General features: G+C 45.2%; 7 protein-coding genes across 7 annotated transcripts; 4 read left to right on the top strand and 3 right to left on the bottom strand.

Annotated features, from left to right (window-relative positions):
• Positions 1–317: 317 nt before the first annotated feature.
• Positions 318–1,516, top strand: GLAREA_10777 (Galactose mutarotase-like protein; the record flags this gene model as incomplete). Its single annotated transcript, XM_008079877.1, has 2 exons — positions 318–1,272; positions 1,323–1,516. The coding sequence occupies 2 exons, from the start codon at positions 318–320 to the stop codon at positions 1,514–1,516; spliced, it is 1,149 nt and encodes a 382-aa protein (XP_008078068.1).
• A 584-nt stretch (positions 1,517–2,100) lies between these two features.
• Positions 2,101–2,643, bottom strand: GLAREA_10776 (uncharacterized protein; the record flags this gene model as incomplete). The annotated part of the gene is made up of 1 exon (XM_008079876.1): positions 2,101–2,643. The coding sequence occupies one exon, from the start codon at positions 2,641–2,643 to the stop codon at positions 2,101–2,103; it is 543 nt and encodes a 180-aa protein (XP_008078067.1).
• A 683-nt stretch (positions 2,644–3,326) lies between these two features.
• On the bottom strand, positions 3,327–5,420 carry GLAREA_10775 (uncharacterized protein; the record flags this gene model as incomplete). The annotated part of the gene is made up of 4 exons (XM_008079875.1): positions 3,327–3,712; positions 3,769–4,400; positions 4,461–4,877; positions 4,930–5,420. 4 exons carry the CDS (start codon positions 5,418–5,420, stop codon positions 3,327–3,329), a joined length of 1,926 nt encoding a protein of 641 aa, XP_008078066.1.
• A 1,356-nt stretch (positions 5,421–6,776) lies between these two features.
• GLAREA_10774 (NAD(P)-binding Rossmann-fold containing protein) lies at positions 6,777–7,802 on the top strand (the record flags this gene model as incomplete). The annotated part of the gene is made up of 1 exon (XM_008079874.1): positions 6,777–7,802. One exon carries the CDS (start codon positions 6,777–6,779, stop codon positions 7,800–7,802), a length of 1,026 nt encoding a protein of 341 aa, XP_008078065.1.
• A 1,776-nt stretch (positions 7,803–9,578) lies between these two features.
• Positions 9,579–11,537, top strand: GLAREA_10773 (FAD/NAD(P)-binding protein; the record flags this gene model as incomplete). The annotated part of the gene is made up of 4 exons (XM_008079873.1): positions 9,579–9,639; positions 9,702–10,042; positions 10,092–10,894; positions 10,943–11,537. The coding sequence occupies 4 exons, from the start codon at positions 9,579–9,581 to the stop codon at positions 11,535–11,537; spliced, it is 1,800 nt and encodes a 599-aa protein (XP_008078064.1).
• A 1,052-nt stretch (positions 11,538–12,589) lies between these two features.
• Positions 12,590–13,440, top strand: GLAREA_10772 (S-adenosyl-L-methionine-dependent methyltransferase; the record flags this gene model as incomplete). Its single annotated transcript, XM_008079872.1, has 2 exons — positions 12,590–12,723; positions 12,801–13,440. 2 exons carry the CDS (start codon positions 12,590–12,592, stop codon positions 13,438–13,440), a joined length of 774 nt encoding a protein of 257 aa, XP_008078063.1.
• A 131-nt stretch (positions 13,441–13,571) lies between these two features.
• On the bottom strand, positions 13,572–14,518 carry GLAREA_10771 (uncharacterized protein; the record flags this gene model as incomplete). The annotated part of the gene is made up of 3 exons (XM_008079871.1): positions 13,572–13,905; positions 13,960–14,050; positions 14,101–14,518. 3 exons carry the CDS (start codon positions 14,516–14,518, stop codon positions 13,572–13,574), a joined length of 843 nt encoding a protein of 280 aa, XP_008078062.1.
• Between the last annotated feature and the right edge of the window lie 521 nt (positions 14,519–15,039).

Genomic DNA, 15,039 nt, shown 5'->3' with positions numbered 1-15,039 from the left:
GAAACTGGTCAATGTTAGTGGGACTTGTTTAACCCGAGGTCACGCTGACTGTGTTTGTATTAGGCTGTTTGGCCTTTAACATTACACGCACTTCGACGGAGTATTGCACACTGAAGACGTTGTTTGCCAGCGAGTCGGCTTGGATTCCAAATACAAAGGTGCAATTGAGCTACAATTTTATCCATAGCACCTTGTTCAGGATGTGGATCCTTGATACTGGCATGGAAAATGGTATATAGAAAGACTCTTGGACCTTGTTATTCTTCTGACTTGGCATTTTCATCTTTAGTCGAGCTTCTACTCCCATTCCATCCACGATGAGATCTTTTATTCCACTTCTCCTTGCCCCTCTCGTCCTGGCCCATCCTAAAATTCCTACTCCAGGTCCGGATGGAAAATACACTCTCAGTGCCCCAGGTATTGAAGCAAAATTCATCGCCTACTCAGCTGCTATCACCAATCTCGTCGTCTCAGATCGCAATGGTGTGAAAAGAGATATCATTCTCGGTTACGACAATGCATCTTTCTATCCCGTCGACCCCAATCACCCAGACTACGGAGCTGTTCCAGGTCGATACGCAAACCGCATCAAAGACCATACCTATGTGGTAGACGGAGATCGCTTCTTTACTGAGGCTAACGACGGAAATGGCACGCTTCATTCAGGTCTCAATGGTTGGTCGAGACGGACCTGGAACGTAAGCGAGGTTACCAGCAAAAGTATCACCTTCACCATCCGCGACGAGGGCAACTCTTCTCAAGGTCTCCCTGGTCTAGTCCTAGGAAAGGTCACACACACCATCGAAGCCAATTCGTGGTCCACCAAACTCTACGCTGTGTCAAAAACACATGACACACCAATTCTCCTCACCACCCACCCCTACTGGAATCTCGACGCCTTCCAAAACCCAGCAACAGACCTCGTGCTAAACCACACTCTCAGCCTACCATTCGGCAAGAGATTAGTCGGTATCGACGGCAACACCCAATCCACCGGTGCCCTCCCCGCCATTCCAGCAGGCGACATCAATGATTTCTGGAGCAAACCGAAACAACTCGGTGCGAACCAGGGAAATGCGAATTGGGTTGGTAACTGTGGAACCAATTCTGGATGCTCGGGATACAACAATCAATGGGTTGTTGATCGTGATCCGCTTGATGTGACGGCTTCGAAGCCTGTGGCTAGTCTATCCAGTGACTTCAGTGGGATCAAATGGGATTTGTACTCGGATCAGGCGGGTGTGGTTGTGTATTCTTGTTATTGGATGGGTGGTATGTCTTATTTTCCCTCAATTTCATCGGGATTTGACTAATGACGATAGGTGCAAATGAGCTTAAAGCTTCTCAGAAGGGTCCAGCTACGAATGGCTTTGTGAAGAGTAATGGATGCGTGGCTGTTGAGCCGCAGGATTTGATCGATGGTATTAATCATCCTGAGTGGGGCAGAAACCAGATCTATACTCCTAAGGGGAAGCCGTTTGAGGCTAGTATTCAGTATAAGTTTAGTACCTTTTAAGTTGGGTTAGAGGTTGAGACGGTGGTATAGATAGTGTGATATATAAAAGTTGGCAAATGTAAGTGTGGCAGTTTGAAGTGCCTTGTTCAAGTGAAGTGCATTTCATGTCCAATTGAGTTTTCGTTTCACTTGAAAAGTTCTTGGGAGTGAAATCCTTCGTCGTTGTTATTTATAATGACTCATATTCCTTAGGGATTTGTTTTCTTGTTTGTGCTTAGAGACTCAAATCTTGCCTGCTTGCCTTTTCCCGATGTTGCCAGGGGGTAAAATCGTTTTCTGTTTAAAGTTCAGTGTTAAAGAGCTGTCTCTGATTCCTGTGGTCTTGCGGGATAAATAATCAATGCAGTAATATCTTTTGATTTCAGATAAGATGCTGCCAAATTGGACTTTTGTGGAATCTTGCGCTGGCACATTTTCTTGTTCGGAACTACTCACTCACCAGTTTTGTTGTCATACATCCTAGTCTCTTAATTTAAACGCTTGCAAGAAATCCAATTTAACACACGACACGAATAGCTTACCTCTCTCAAAAACAAACAAAAACTCTCGAAGCTGTGGACTAAAACCTTTCACCACCACCCCCTTCACTCTCCACCCGCATCACCTCCCTCAACCCTCTGACTCGGAACCATAAACTTCATCATCCTATTCCTCCTCAACTGAATCCCCAAATCCATCCTCGCGCCCCCACTCATCCCCTCCTCCTCCTCCTCCATCTCCCTCAAAATCGCAGCCTCCTCCTCATCCAACACCCTCCACCTCTCACATTCCATTTCCCAGAACCTCAACAGTGAAATGAGTCTCGCCTTCTGCTTAGTGCTGAGATAAGGGTGTTGATTTGCGATTTGTTCGGGTGTGAGAGATGCGGTGGTGACTGTTAGTTGCGCTCCTGGTGATGAATCTGAGGGGATGGGGAGAATGGTGCCGTGTTTGATGAGGTCGGCGTGGAGTCTTGATGATTCAGAAAGTGATGTGGTGATGGAGGTTATTATGAAGGCGTTTGGGGAGAGGTAGGTTGGGAGGTGTTGAGTTGAGATGTGAAAAGAGCATCTGCTTGTGATGGGGTGAGGTCTGCATCGGATTTTGATGTAAAGACTGAGTGGGCCAATGAGCGTAGATGTGACCATATTTTAGATGGTTGTTTTATTGGCATGTTGTAGTGATGGAAATGCTATCGTGGTAAGGTTTGGATTGTTGCGGTCGAAGTTTTTGTTGTTGAAGAAATCCGCTCAATGAGTAGAAGCGTAAGCGAGCTGCAATGTTTCACTCGCCAATCGTGATGTTTACCAATTAGTAGATTATCAAAACTGTGGTACTCTCGCCTCGTAAGTCGTAGAAGTTGAATTGACTCGCGGTAAATAGATCTAGTGACGGCCTAAAGTTGACGTTTATTAGTCCTTTGGAATTCTATCATAGTCTGTGTATAGTGGTCTCATGTGCAACAATACTCTCTAAGTCGCCTTTGTATATGAATTTTGCCATCGTTAGGATATTCATCCCGAAACGAGTCGATACACATGTTTTGAATGAGTGGCCTTCAAAACGAACGATCATAGTGCGCCTGTCAAGCAAATTTCTTCCTTGGCTTCAGTCATGAATATAGCGGACTTATAGCTGGTTACGGTCCTTTTCGTTCCTTCTTCTCACATTCTCGAGACTGGGGCTCGTATGCTTGGAAATACAATCTTCATTGCTTCACACCTATTGACCAGTTTCAGATGAAAGAACGGTTAACATCACTCCTGACTACACCCGTAGATAAATGAAAAGTGAACTAAAAGTAGTAAGTCAATCGCAGAGAAACATCAATCTATTGCTCCCCGGTTTCCGTAAAAGTAGCAAGAAATTCATCCATAATTCTTTCCGCCTCTTCCTGTTCTACCAAATCCTTCTCCTCCTCCTCCATGTCGACGTTCTCACTCCCCTGAGAAGAATTGTTCTCTGTATCGGTTCTGATCTCTTTATGCCCATCGGGAGCTCTTTCCGCTTTTGAGCCTCTTCTTTTAGCCTTGGACCGTTTGGGAATATGTTGATCAGCATGATAGATCTCGGAACTTGTGCTGGAGCTGGAACCCAGACGACGACCTCTTCTTGAAGATTCGTGGACGCTTGGTGAACCAGATCGGTGGACACTTTGCTCGTCGTCGGTGATAGATACCAATTCCTTACTTGAGTCCGAGGAACCCGAGCCCAGGTCTGTTTCGTACTTCCGAGGGGCCTTTCTGTTCAAAGGATTGCGGTTCACACCTAACCGGCTTGAAGTGGTTCAAGTGGTTCTCCTTTACGACCTCCTCTGCCTCGGGCCCAACCTGATGGGGGCTCAGGGGGAACGCCAAAGGGGAGCTCAGAGGGAAAGCCATAGGGTTCTGTAAGAGGCTGATGGTGAATCTGTAGCCATGGGTCGTAGGTTATTTTGAGGTTGTGGAGACCGTTCTCGGACAAGGGACGCGGAGCGCTGCGAAGAATGAGGGCCAATTGTGTGATCTTGGTTACCTTTTGTCTACGTGAAAACATGGATGCTTTGGGCGTTTGGTCAATAAATGCTGCGAGAGTCCACTCATATTTTGGGTGAGTAGTTCGATTGATAACGAATGAGTGGACAGAATTGTGAATTGGGGAGGGCATTCCGAATAGAAGCTTAGAGGCACGTCCCGGATCTGGAGTTTTTAAACCCTTAGATATGAAAGATGCAACTTCTTTCTGTAACTTGGCCTGATCGATAGATAAAGGGACAAAGCTATGCAGTATAGGTGAGCGTCCTAGATCATGGAAGGGCCTGTATGTTGTGACACAGAGACCGCATAAGTGATATGTTGTTGGTAAAACATTGAGCCTGTGTGTGTAAAGCCATGACTCATATATTGCTTCGGGAACGGTGTGGCGTCTATGAATTTGTTAACGTACTAAGATGAAAACTCTGAGGTGGTAAGCCGGTGCTGCCTACTCTTTAACTTTTTGAGAAGCTTTTGTCTCAACTCGTTCGAGCTCGCTAGCTTTCTCCCTATCGCCGATCATATTTTCAAATGTTTGACTCTGATCCCTAGATTGTGAATGCACCTTTGTCATCTTGGTTTCGTTGTCTTTTTGTGTTTCTATAGGAGCTGCAGGGTCCCTTTTCGACGCCGTAGCCAGACGTTGCGGTAGTAAGGCTTTATTGGAACTAGAAGCAATAGGCTCGTTTTCGGAGGTAGATATTGGAACCTTTTCTGGAACGGTGGCAGCCCCACCAAAAGCAACCTTGTTCGGATTGCTCTTAGAAAATACTTGTACGAGCCCAGCTTGATGCAACTCCTTTATCAAGAAAGGAAGATGAAGCACAAGAAGCTTTAGGTCTTCCGATTGATCCTCATTTAACAGATTTCTGGTGGGCAATGTAAGTTTGTGGGGGGAAGACTGTTGAGATACGGTCGGACTTTTTACTCAGCTTCTTAAGAATCAACAAATTAACAGAATCCAACAATAACTGCAAATTAGATTTAGACGTTTCAGCAGATGCTGCCAGCTCTTTAAAGTTTGCTTCTCCGCCCAAAGCAAATTTGAGCTTTTCCCAGGCACTCATACTGTCCTTGCGGTTGTTGGAACTATTGGTTCCCGTTTCTTCCCGGTTGATACTTTTCTTCGCTTCTTTGATTGCCTTGCGTAAGAGATTGAAGTTTCGCTCGCAAATCTCCTTTGCTTTGTTGAAATTGTCGACTTTTAGACGAAACTCAACTTCATATTCCTGGACAGTAGTTGCCAATTCGGTCAAAATTGATGCTGTGAGTGATACATCGGTGGATAGATCACTTGTTTTTTGATCTGCGGAGGTATACGACGTCAAAAACACTCTCAGAGTAGTAACAACCTTGGCCCCAGCTGCCGCAATGCCGAGAAGAGAAGCCCCAAGTCCAATTGCCTCAGCCATGTCTCGATGACGGATAAAGAAGGCGAAATTACGTAGGAGAAGGTAAAGCGTCAGATTAAAGCAAACCTGCCATAACAGCCGGCTGGATTTGTGATGAAATATGCTTTGGCCTGGCTTTGGCTTTAAAATTGGGGACTGATGCAGTTCTGCAGAATACCTCAGCCTTTCTCGTACCCTAACAATTGGTAACAAGCTGGCTGGCCCTCAAAGATTAGGACTTTTGTGAGGCTCGGGGCTTGTTGTCGAACCGTGCTGCTTTGAGGAATAGTTGCACTCAAAATTTAGGGTAGGACAGGCAAGAGAAGGCTGACAAATATTGCTCAGCTCCCTTGAATTATTGCAGGAGCTTGACGCCTCAAGGCTTCCGAAAGAATATAATTAGAGGAATGATTTACATCATCTCCCTACTAAGATATGTTTTTAAATATGACTACAATATTCCTTGAGAACACTGTCAAATCAGAGGAATTGTCCACGAAAATCGTGCTTAAATATTTATTATTATTGTTATGAATAGTAGGAACGTGACTCCGGGATTCCTCTGCCAGGAAGCGGGGAAATTGAGGTTATTGGTTTACCTTATATTGTGTATCAGGAATTTTGTGACCGGTTCCAAACCCTCGTACCTTTGCTTTGAAGATGGATATTACACCTTGATAAAAATCTCTACCCGGTATTTCAAAAGTATCTTCGTTGGCCACAGGTTCCGCATCTAAATCCCTGTCCACATGAAAAGAATGACTGTAGGTCCGAGTAATGAGAAACACACTTTATCTGGAGTCAGCTGGTTTCGAGGTTCAAAATTTGGAACACATGAAAACTATGATGCCCACTATTTTATGTTTTATTGCAAATGATTTCTGTCATAGGAGCGCAATGCAAGTATCGACCTGGATCTGTTCGGACTTTGCTGTTTGCTTATGCCCTAGAAGACAGCCTTATGTCCGTATGTGAAGTAATTATTGAGATCGTGTCTTTAGTCGCTCGATGCTAACAAGGTGTTCTACATCCAGCATCGAAGGAGAATGTTTGGAATGCACAATAGTTTGGCGCCTTCCTCTTTTAGGCAAAAAAGGTAATCCATCCACATTTAAAAAGACCCACAATCCGCCCACGACATAGTAGTGTCCGCCGGCCATTTTATCATCTTGGTGTGCGTATCGGTCATTATCTGCATTAAAGCATGGATTTTCTGCTTATTGCTACCAGATCAACTTCAATTCCAAAACATTTCTCGAAAAAGTGTTGAACTCGAACAGTAACAGCTGTTCAATGCTCCTTCGCCTTCACAAACTTACCTTTTCTTACACTTTGCCTCATTTCAGACCTGGTATAAATCACTTTCATACCATGACAATGCCGAAACCAATCGGATCGGAAAAGTACGGACAGGTTCACAAAGATCAAGCAGGTGCGGGGGACAAGCGACCAACAGCCCAACAAATCATCAAAGACAATGACCTCGAGGGAAAGCTTTCTGGCAAGACCATGCTCATAACTGGTTGTTCATCTGGTATCGGTGTCGAGACTGCTCGTGCACTTTCCTCCACCGGCAGTACGCTGTTCCTTACTGCTCGTAATCTGCCGAAAGCTGAAGCTGCGCTCAAGGATATCTTGGAGCCAGGAAGAGTGGAATTACTAGAAATGGATATGAACTCGCTCGAGAGTGTCAGAAACGGTGCGGCCGAATTTCGATCAAGAAATGAAAAATTGGGTGGGAGATTGAATGTCTTCATCGCCAACGCAGGAATTATGGCGTTACCAACTTTGGAGAAGACGGAGGATGGATTTGAAGCCCAGTTTGGTGTAAACCATTTAGCGCACTTCCTTTTGTTCAATCTGGTCAAAGACCTACTGCTCTCGTCTTCATCGCCAGATTTCAAGTCTCGTGTGGTGATGGTGTCGTCTTCGGGACACCTGAGTGGTGGTATCCATCCCGGCGATTACGGATTTGAGAGACCTGACAACGAATACTCGCCTTGGAAGGCATATGGGCAGAGCAAGACAGCAAATATTTATATGGCAAACGAGATCACTCGGCGCTATTCGTCGCGAGGACTTTTTGCCAATTCTCTCATGCCTGGTGGGATTGCCACGGGTCTGCAAGTCCATGTCTCTGAAGAGACCAAGATAGGATGGTCCATGGATAAGAACCCTATGGTGAAAAGTATTCCACAGGGTGCTTCGACGACGGTATTGGCGGCTGTGGGTAAAGACTGGGAAGGTGTTGGAGGAAGATATCTTGAGGATTGTCAAGAGTCTTTGCCGAAGGGCGACAAGGGCGATAATAAGTATTTTGGCTATGATAAACATGCATTTGATGAAGAAGCCGAGGAGAAGTTTTGGTCTGATTCTTTGGTCATGATAAAGTTGGAGGGGTAGAATGTAGTCCGGCAAGAAGGAACAGTTTTGGGGAATTTGGAGCAGCTAGCTTTTAGTAACAGCCCCCAGAATGCTTACTTTAATCATTGTGATTCTTGCCGATTGGATAAACATGAGAACTCTGTTGTAATGACACCTATATCCAAAGACATACGTGATGGTTCCGACGTAATGAGCGGCTCTTCCGGTGTTGGGCATATTTGCCGCTGAAAAAATCTGTCTGTAGGTAACAAAGTAGCGATTATATCGAAATTTGACGACTTTTGTAGAGAAGATCAGGTGGTAGCTTTCTTAAAGCAACCGTCACGCAAACCCCGCTCAAAAAAGTAGCAGCTTTGTCGCGGGGTTTGGATTTGATTGTCAGCAAGCGTTATTGGCATCCTGTCAACAACTGGTGCTAAAATATCCAAAATCCATCCCTTTGAACTGCGTAAGATTTGTGAAGCGATACATTAACCAGCTAGTCCCATGTTCCTAGTATACCGGTCTGCCCAATTTTTGAAGCTAAGGGCTCTCATGATAATTTAGAGAGTCATCGCTTGAGTACACATCAGTCGCCAAGCTAGTGAATACTTTTTCCGCTCGGTGATAGCCCAATGATCCCCTATATCATATGACTCCTCTCCCGCATCTGGAAGATTTACAGTACCCTCGCTCCGTCATAAGAGTGGCTTCTCACGGGTAGATGCTTTCATCCTCGGAAAGGCAGAAATCTCCGCAGCCGGGGCTCAATATACACCACGCATATGAATATGGAACGCCGCTGGCTGATAGCTATTCACAAATCGTTCGAGCATGGGTTAGCTATCCAAGAAAACCTTTTGTAGGACTTGCTAACACGCTACATTTGTTACCAAATGATACTTTCCACCGCCGGTACCCTCTTTCGCTGCAATGTTGAGAGGTCTAGCAACAATGTGGAAAAATTGGCGCTGCGCAGGTAGCAATCGGTTCAGTCCTTTCTGCGGCGCTTCGCGGCGTATTCGATCGCGCAAGATAATACCACCCAGAGTTCTAAACAGATCGGCTGAGGTGATGGACGGAGAATTGACATAGTGGCAGCACACCGACGTCGATAGGCAAGTTCTGTACGACACCGTAGCAGGCGGATTGGGCAGGCTCGAGGCAGGGCACCAGGTGGGGGGTTGCAGATTCTACACCGCCCACGACCCGGCAGAAATATTTTAGTTTAAGGTTACTGCGTGAAGGCCGGACGTTCATTGCTCACTGGACCCCCATCCATTCGGCGGAAGCCAAGTCATATTCTTAGACTGTTATCCTTCTTCAATTCGCGAAATCTGTCGTTATTTGTCTATCTGTTCCATCTTTCATCTGTTCTTCTGTCACACACTGACAGCGAAGAAATCTTGACTCTCAAGGACTCAAGGACTCAAGGAGGCGCACAGCACAGTCAGCAAGAGTGTTACGGCTCAGGCATCCAGTACCAGAAAGGCACAGACGATGGTAGAAGAGGATATTTTGGTATGTCTGTATCTGCTACCGGCTGTGTATGGCGGATGTTACCCATTTCTTGGTCCTTCTCATTGTGGAAGTTCTACGGTCAAATCAACTGGGTATCGAACGGAAAATGTTGCTCAGGTATCATCGGCACCTTCATGCGTTGACATGGTACTGCGGCAACAGATGCCAAGAACTTGACATAATATTTCCAACAGGTTGCCCCAGTTGGTAAGCGGAGAATAGCCAAAAACCATTATTTAAATCGCAGAGTTCATCTGAATTTTGACTGGCATCCAAACGCTCGTCATAACAAAAATGGCAGTCTACACTGAACTCCCCCAGAGCCTAACAGAGGTTGATGTGATTATTGTGGGAGGTACGTGGAGGCGCACTAGCCTTTGGAATTATGACGACGGATAATATGCTGAGATTCTGAAGGTGGAACTGCTGCGTGCATCATTGCCTCGAGACTCAGTGATGCCGATGCTGAATTGACAGTACTAGTTATTGAGAGCGGGCCAGATAATCTCAACGATCCTGCAGTCGTTCATCCGTTGCTCTTCCTGAGTCATCTTCTGCCTACCAGTAAGCGGACCATATTTTATCAAGGTACAGCAGAGGCACAACTCGGGGGTCGTAAGCTCGTCGTCCCCTCTGGAGGGTCGCTTGGAGGAGGATCATCTATCAATTTGATGATGTACAGCCGAGCACAGCGATCGGACTGGAATGATTGGGGGCCTGGCTGGTCTGCTGAGGAAATGATACCATATCTCAAAAAAGTTCGGTCTTGTCAATCGTGGTTACAGCTATATGCTAACTCCATTTCAGCTGGAAACTTACCACGGACCTAACTCAGGATCCACACACGGATTGGAGGGTCCAACATTGATATCTGGGGGCACTTACCGTGCACATAGATCAGAAAATGACTTCATTCAAGCTGCTAATAAAGTCGGCTACCCAGAAATTGAAGACTTACAAGATCTAGATTCCAATAATGGCGTCCAACGCGCCTTGCGATTTATCGGCCCAGACGGCAAACGGCAGGATACAGCCCATAGGTATCTTCACCCCAGACTACAAGATGGAAAACATCCAAATTTGATGGTTCTTGTAGAGTCTCAAGTCTTACGGATCTTGTTCCAGGGGACTAAAGCTTCTGGGATAGAATATCAACCTAACCCAGCTTTCCAGAGCAGTGGCACCAAAAAGCGTATCGCCGCAAAAAAGATGGTCATTGTGTCAGCTGGTGCTCTGGGAACACCTCTTGTACTTGAGAAATCAGGCGTCGGAGATCCTGAGGTGTTGAAACGTGCTTCTGTCCCCGTCGTCGCGGAGGTTCCTGGAGTTGGTAAAGAATATCAAGATCATCACTTGCTGGCCTACCCGTATCATACCAGTCTGGACGCTGATGAGACTGTCGACGCTCTTACTGGGGGTCGTCTCGACATTCCGGAATTGATTGCGACCAATGCAAGCATTTTGGGCTGGAATGCACAAGATGTTGGTGCAAAGATTCGGCCAACCGATGCAGAAGTCGATGCTCTAGGGCCAGACTTCAAGGCCACCTGGGATCGAGACTTCAAGAATAATATCAACAAGCCATTGGTCTCGATGGCATTAATAAGCGGGTAATGCGACTCTTTCCACAGTTTATCGTGTGTTCTAATCGAAGTTAGCTTTCCAGGTGATCCGACAGGCCTTCCGGTTGGACAATATATCTCTTTGAGCACCTTTTCTGTCTATCCTTATTCTCGCGGTCATATTCACATCAATAGTACCAACCCTAGCGACGCTGTTGATTTTCAAACTGGTTTCTTTCTCAGTCCGATCGATGTTACTAAGCACGTTTGGGCATATAAGACTCAACGAGAAATAATGCGACGTATGGCAACGTATCGCGGTGAACTAGCTGTGGGGCACCCCCCCTTCCCTCCGGAATCCGATGCCGTATGTAACAAAACCGACGGACCACTTACGAATGTGCAAAACATCAAATACACTGTAGAGGACGATGCGATCATTAGGACGTGGTTAATTGACAATGTTAGCACGACCTGGCACTCTTTGGGCACCTGCAAGATGGCGCCTCTTGCGCAGAGTGGTGTGGTGGATTCGAACCTTAACGTCTATGGAGTCCAGGGCCTTAAAATTGCAGATATGAGTATTCCTCCTGGGAATATTGCTGCCAATACTGCCAACACGGCATTTGCTATTGGTGAGAGGGCAGCAGACATTTTCATTGATGAACTTCGGCTGGGAAAATCTCCTTAGATGATGAAAACGACGTTACCTTAAGTCGGGTTCAGAAGATTAAGCTAGGTTGAATCACACATTGCAGGATTTCCTAACTAAGAGCATGTTTAAGGACAACTGCAGGTATTCGAATTCGATTTTTATCTTCCGGTCAAGCCATGGGCTTTTCTTCGTTGTGCAAACACTTGAGAGTCCAATACCCCATGAAAATGTGCTCATTGACTAGCCTAGGCTTATAATTAGGCAGAAAACGAACGCAAGCAGTAATCGATACTGTTTGGATCCTGCAACCTCTGCGCAATTTCTTTAGGTCTCATGACAAACCCGGCACATGTGTCAGAATCTTGATTGCTCCGGCTTCACTTGCACCTGCTCATCACATCAGATATTTATCAGGGAACTGACTAAGCTTCAATTCGGCTCGCAGAGGGCAAGAAATATCTATGTGCATAACCCGCCGACTAATGACTTTTTAGACTATACCTAATTCTACAGGGCCTTTTCATTCATTCACAGAATTTAACAGGTCCGTATTTATTTACTTGCAGCCTGATGGAGTAGTTAATGTTGTATCTAGTTGATCTTTATGTCGGCAGTACAGAGAGACATCTTTTTTTTTCTGTTATTTCCTACGTGTATTCTGGCTCATTTTCCAACACCAGGAACAAAAGGCCAACAGGCGTTTGCCAACTTGCGAATATAACCTCTTACAGCGAGGAAGAGTCAAATGTAACCACGCGCTCTAGGGTCCACTGGGTTTGTCTTGTCGTGCAGGAAGGCTGGACTGCCGCTGCAGCGCCAATGCTAAGATCCAATTTTGAGTGGGTATGAGCAAGTAAACTGGGGTAGTCCCTCTGAGAACATATGAGCAAATTCACGCGGGGAATTAAGCGAAATATCGACGCTGTCTAAATTTGACGTCCCAATTTACAGATGAAATATGTCGAAGATAACGATACCTGCCAAGAAAACCTGTGGTCTATTGTTTCCCTCTGAGCCTTAGACGTGTATTTCACTTAGTTACCAGAATCTCTTTCCATCCGTTCGTCAATCGAAAGACAAAATTCAACATGTCGGTCCTTGAAAAGGTCAAAAAGGATTACAGCACCTCTGCAATCACATACAACGATTATTCCAATCTTCCTTCTGGGCGACTTGAATCTCAATTAATCCGGATCGCTCTTGGAGATTGTGCAAACCTCAAGTAGTTAAAACATTCTCCCGGTTCATTTCATCGATTTCTTTTTTCAATACAAAAAAACACTTTCTGACTTCGTCAAGAATCCTTGATCTAGGAGGTGGTACTGGCCTACACGCCCGACAAGCAATAGAATTAGGAGCAGACTGCGTTGATGTGGTTGATATTTCGCACGAAATGCTACAAATGGGCCGAAATGTTGAAGCTTCATTGAACCGCAGAGACTTGATTCGATTTTACGAAGCAGACGTCTCCAAGTCAATTACTCACCTCCCACTACGCAGCGGCGGGTACGATGTTGTTATGGCAAATTGGATATTCAGCTTTGCTGAAAATGTAGATGTGCTAGAAGGAATGTTTCGCAACATTGTCGCCTATCTCAAGCCAGGCGGCCGTTTTATTGGGGTGCGCGATGCAGATCCTTGGAGTCCTGCGCTTAGGAATGGCAAGTATGGCGGCTCATGCACTTGGATCGATAAAATACCAGGTGGGGTCAAATACCTGTGTGTGCTTCATTGTGAGCCTCCTATAGAATTTGAAGGTGTTTCACTAGAGGTCATCTACTCCGGGACTTCTGAGATGTACGAGAGATTTGGATTGTCCAATATCACTATCGTGCCGTACGAGAGTGCTGAGACTGTACAGAGGAATCCCGACTTTTGGGAACTGTTTCTAATCCGGCCTAATCTAGCTGTCGTTCAAGCACTAAAGGCATTGAACTGAAATGTTCTGATAAGATGTAAGACTTTAAACAAAAACACGTCTCGAGCTATACGAGCACATTAGAATAGTGTCTTGTTTTGCATGAGTGGTTCATAATGGGTTCCAATTTGATATAATCTTTAAATTCCAGATCAATTTTCTCCATAAAAAACAAAAGCTCTAACCTCAATACTTTGCCTCGGGCCTGTGGAGGACTTGTCACCCAGGTCAAAAGAGCAGTGCGGCACAGAGAGGTTTTGACCTCTACGGGAATCATAACCAGCAAAAATAGCGAGTTCCAAAGCTGACTGATCTGGTATGTAGTACCATTCATGGCTTGGATTATAAAGAACCTGATAGACCTCGTTCGCTACTGTTGGGAAAACCTCATCAACTGCTAAGAGATCGTTTTGGGGGTCCATTGTTTTTGCATCGCAATACGCCATAGGGTAATCTCTTAGTGGACCTTCAAGTGGCTTCCAAGCACTTGATACTCATACTTAGCCGCGTATTTGCATACAAATTGGTAAGGAAACGTACTTTACAATTTGAAACCATTGTTTCCCATAATTTTCCGCCTTCTCTTTGAAATACTGATGGAGTCTGCCTTTTATTTCGTCCTCGGTATAATCTTTGACAGCTAGTTATTATACGTACTGTATATCATGAATCTTTACTAACCAATGTGAGCAGATAGAGCAGGCTGAGGTGCATTGTCATCAGTTTTGGGCTGATATGGAAATGATGGTTCACGCTTTCTGATCATGTAATCGAAGATAAACACATTCTGTGCGCCCAGTGTCTGACGAAGACAGTCATGTACTGACGGGAGATAATGTTTTTCTATCATTTCCTCGTCATCGAATTCTTCTTTTGAAATACAGTCGGGCAGCGTAGCGATGGATAATCCATTTTCGACAAAGCTTAGACCTGCAGTTCTGAGGTTGTTGATCTTGATCCCAGGGAAGAAGTCGATGACGAAATTGCTGCGGGCGATCTCTGGAGGTGTAGAGTAGTTCAGGATATACGCTTTCTCGTTCAAAAGAGCTTCGTTGTCGGCTCGAGCGTACCTAAGGGTCGATGTTACAGATTGATTCATTGTTCCAAATAAACGAAGATTCTTTGCGGAGATTCCTAAAACAATCGAATAAATTATTGGTGGTGTCGTGTCAAGGACGGTCTAATAACATTCAATTGGAGTTGGGAGAGAGTATGTTTAATTGTTCAATGTGACAATAGTTTCAATTTAGCGGCCACATGCATGTCTGTTTGCCGATTTGTGATTACACATATTAAAATTATTTCATGTCGAGTTGAGATCCTCGTGACAAAGCCACCAAAGTAAAATGGGCATAACTATACACTTAAGAGCTGGTTTGAGCGGATTGCTGGGAAGAGGTAGAATTTCTACCGGTCTTTACATACTTGGCAGTACGCTTTTGAACATGCGTACATTTGAGAAGATTACATTGGAGTCATGGTATGCTGCATCAGTTACTTGGATGGTGGGAGGAGAAGGGATAAATGGAGACAAAGATGTGGAGGGTGGTCGCTTGGTCAACAAGCAGTAGGGTGAGATTGGTCAATATGTTTTCTATTCCAAAAAATCTCGTGGGGTAC

This window comes from Glarea lozoyensis (genome assembly GCF_000409485.1).
Source record: "Glarea lozoyensis ATCC 20868 chromosome Unknown GLAREA12, whole genome shotgun sequence".
In the NCBI taxonomy this organism is placed as follows: Eukaryota; Fungi; Ascomycota; class Leotiomycetes; order Helotiales; family Helotiaceae; genus Glarea; species Glarea lozoyensis.
Note: the sequence above shows the minus strand (reverse complement) of the source record. Positions and strands in the feature narration are given on the sequence as shown.